General features: G+C 33.1%; 1 protein-coding gene across 1 annotated transcript; it reads right to left on the bottom strand.

Annotated features, from left to right (window-relative positions):
• Positions 1-364: 364 nt before the first annotated feature.
• LOC123554995 (glucose dehydrogenase [FAD, quinone]-like) lies at positions 365-1,526 on the bottom strand. The gene has a single exon (XM_053548943.1). It carries the CDS (start codon positions 1,493-1,495, stop codon positions 365-367), a length of 1,131 nt encoding a protein of 376 aa, XP_053404918.1. The 5' UTR covers positions 1,496-1,526.
• Positions 1,527-4,049: the final 2,523 nt, after the last annotated feature.

Raw genomic sequence — 4,049 nt, 5'->3', positions numbered from 1 at the left:
GAATATTTCTAAAAAATTAAAATGTCTTCAAATTCCCCTTTTTGAGCCCCTGAAGTACAAATTTTTAACTTGTAAAATAGTTTACTGATAAATATTAACTCAATTATACTAAAATATGAAACAATATTTTCAAACATATCTAAAGATAAACATTTGTATCATAAAATAATATCAATGGAAATAAAAATTGTAAAAACAGTGGTCATTTTTGCCCCTATTTTTAACCCTTTCAGAGGCATTTGCCAGATGGCCAACATATATTTTTGGATTCAGCATACCCAAAATATGTTAAAAAAGTATGTTGGACCAAATACTAACAAAATGCTCGTAACTTCTTAAATAAGCATATATCTGCAAAATCGGACTAGACTATTAAGAAACTTTCAGCTTGCGACTTACTTAAAACCTCTGATGTTTCGTTAACATCTGAAGGGTACACAATCATTAGGTGGTCTTGTAAATTTCTTCCAACTGGAAGATCATTAACTACATTTATATTCAAACTCTCCAAATGTTTCTTAGGACCTATTCCTGACAACATGAGGATTTGCGGCGAACCAACCACTCCAGCTGACAAAATTACTTCTTTTCTCTTTGTGACGATTTTCTTTACTCCATTTTCAACAAATGTCACACCTATAGCGGTTTTCTGTTCTATGTTGACTTTTGTTACATGTGAGTTAACAGCAACTTGTAAATTTTTGCGAAGCAAAGCTGGGCGTAGAAACTCTTTAACTGTACTTGCTCGTACTCCATTCCTCACGGAGGTTTGGCTGATCCCAAAACCGAGTTGGTTCTCGCCGTTAAAATCATCGATTTCTTGGAATCCTAGTTCTCTACCAGCTTTAACAAATCGCCTTCCCAAGTCTATAAAAACAGTATCCAGACTCACGCCCAATGGTCCATCAACGTGATGGTATTCCGAGCCTTCGAATTCTCTCCCCAAAACGTCTTCTGACTTTAAGAAGTAGGGCAGTACATCTTTATAACTCCAGCCTATGCAGCCGTTTTCCGCCCATTCGTCGTAGTCATATTTACTTCCCCTGACGTATTGCATATTATTGTACATACTTGTTCCTCCGAGAACTTTTCCACGAGGCCAATAATGCCTATTTTCACCAATCAAACTTGCCATACCAGACTTTGTTTGAGATGTTGTGTAGTATTCCCAGTTAGATTGCGATTGTTGCAAAAGTTGTGCAAGCAAAGGTGGATCATAGAATGTTGAATTGTCTGTTTCCTCGCCGCCGGCTTCGATGAGAAGGACACTCATATGTGGATCTTCAGACAGCCTTGCAGCTAGAACGGAACCAGCTGAACCGGCCCCAACAACTATGTAGTCGTATGTGCTGTTTACATTTCTTACAGCTTTTGTCCTAGACGGAGAGTTTAGATAATACATCAAATAAGCTATAATTCCAAATAAAAGTGCAGTTTTTAAGCTTTCCATTTTAGAACGTGATGTATAAGTGTAATTCACATTAGATTTGTGCATACACTCGTATAACAATTGTAAATGTTAAATTTAAAGCGTGTTATCAGTAGGCGAGCTATCTAATGTTGACAAAACATGTATATTAACTCATTTTACCTGCGCGACGCATTAATGTTTTTATCTGAATACCGCGTTCCGCTTCTAGGTGGTGTTGTTATCTACATGTGGAAACCGCACGCCGCGTACATGCGTCTTTACAGTAATAGCTCTGAATTCAGCATGCCGCATTCAGTCGTCACATTTCATTGGTCTTAAATAAAATCTTTTAGTTCTTTCTAACAAGTTGGACCAATCAATTTTTTTGTTGCATAACATTTTTAAAACATAGATAAAACCGGATGTTGTGAAAAAATAAACGCTTTGTTTGAAGAAAGCTGTAAAAACGAGCGTCGTTCGAGTTATAATTTGCGATTTATCGAAGCCTGAAAATTACGGATGATTCTTTATATGATCGAAACATAAAAAATATGAATAAATAAATAAATAGATACCAACAAATATTCACTGAGAAATGGCAGTTGAAATAATGCAACCCAAAAGTATATAATTTTTCGCTCGTCGCTATGCGGGATCAAACAATTTTACGGCTAAATGAGTTTATTCTCTTCTTACGTTTTATTTCTATAAAATTATCATTTACATTATGCAAGAATTTCATTTAAATCTGCCAAAACTTAACAGAGATAAGATATAAAAACATAGCTATGGAGCTAGAAAAGGCGTTGAGTATATTCTTTTTAAGTACGGTTCGGTTCTTAACATTTGAGTGCGGAAAAAAGTTGAATTATAAATGATCGGGTATTGTTATAAAAATACACTTCAGTAAAGACAGACGTACATAATTACTGCACAAAAATAACGTGTATCATACCGAAATGCAAAACAAAAAGCACACAACACTGCCTGAACAAAACTGGTAGAATTGTGGATTATATCATTGAAAAGAAAAGAACTAAAATATTTTCTTTTACATGTAAGATTAAACTATCTTCAATTCATTCACACCAGATCTTTAATTTTTACCTATGCGATATAACAATGCTCATGTGTGTATGAAAAAGTATAAACATCTTGGTTGGTATCTATCCATTTATTATAATATTTACTTATTTATTCATCTATTTATTTTGTTGTTAAACTTCGAGACTGTCTCTTGATCTATAGAATAAAGTGTTAATAATAACTCAATTATTTCGACAGCTTGTTTGTGATACTTTAGAAACTCCACAAAATTGTTTCGAAATTCAAATTTTCATAAGGTACATGTACATGTTTTCTGAAAATTAGCCCAAAATAATCTCATTTTCAGCACAATAGTTTCTGTCTAAATAGCTAAAATGTTCATTTTATTACATCTTCGTATTAAACACATACGCTATTTTTATGAGAAATAACTTTATTTTGATGCGTTTTGATTGACTGGATGCGTATAAATGAGTAAAATCAGTATTAGAAAATGACAATAATATGTAATTAAAATCATTTTTAAGAATTGTTTATATTTGTTGTTTAAATATGTGCATGATAAAATTTAGCATTTTATAAATGTTGTTTAGCCAAAACAAAATCTGATGGGAGAATACGGTCATTTGTTTTGCGTCTTTAATTCAACAGTCTGTTGAAATGACTGTACTACAAAGCTGCATGAAATTAAATTTGTTGCGTAGCTACTTCAATTTTCTTACAAAGAATGCAAATTCCATACCTATTAGCACATATTAGATGTCATATGTCACTAATTAACAACAATATCCCAAGCAAAAAACTACAAAATCAATGTTATCTCTCAAAACATCTCTCGGTATTCAGGGTAGATTGGCTTATCAGCCTCCTAGGTGGCTGAAAGATAAATATCAGCAGAGTAGAAGTGGAGATAACGCTTTAGGGCAGAATGATTTTAACACGACACAGATCTAAAAAATGAACTAGAATCATTTTAGAATCATGCTTTCTGACAAAGATAACAACGCTAAGAAATTATTTTGGTTTTTTAGCCATTATGTTTACTTGAAATATTAGGCTTAAAGAAAGCTGTAAAAAATTATTTCAAGGGAATTAATTACCGCGGGCCTTTGATATTTTACTTAACGCGGTTTAACAAAGTTTACTGGATATTGCAAAGAAACGCATTATAGTTGATAGTAAGCTCTTGACTGTGTGGTTATCTGTGTTGTAAAAGCATTTGTATTAATAACTGTACACATATATAGCAAAGTACTTTCTAAGACGGATAAATGGTTGCAGAGCAACCATTCAAATAACGACGAATGTTTCTTACTAGATCCATGATAATAGCATGGAAATGACACACTATATATCAAGTTCTAAAAACTAAACTTATACAGGTAAATAAGTGTTTGTGCTTATGTATGGTTTAACTTCACGCCGACACATTTATAAGATAATATATTTCAGCTGTTAATGGCGGAGGAAATTTATTTAATATATTGTGTTGTGTTTAACGTCACACCTACACAGTTATAGGCCATCTGGCGACTTTCCACCTTTTAATGGTGGAGGAAGACCCTAGATGTACCTTCTTGCATTATTTGAA

The sequence above is a fragment of the Mercenaria mercenaria genome, chromosome 7 (genome assembly GCF_021730395.1).
Source record: "Mercenaria mercenaria strain notata chromosome 7, MADL_Memer_1, whole genome shotgun sequence".
NCBI lineage: Eukaryota > Metazoa > Mollusca > Bivalvia > Venerida > Veneridae > Mercenaria > Mercenaria mercenaria.
This window is presented reverse-complemented; position numbering and strand designations above follow the sequence as displayed.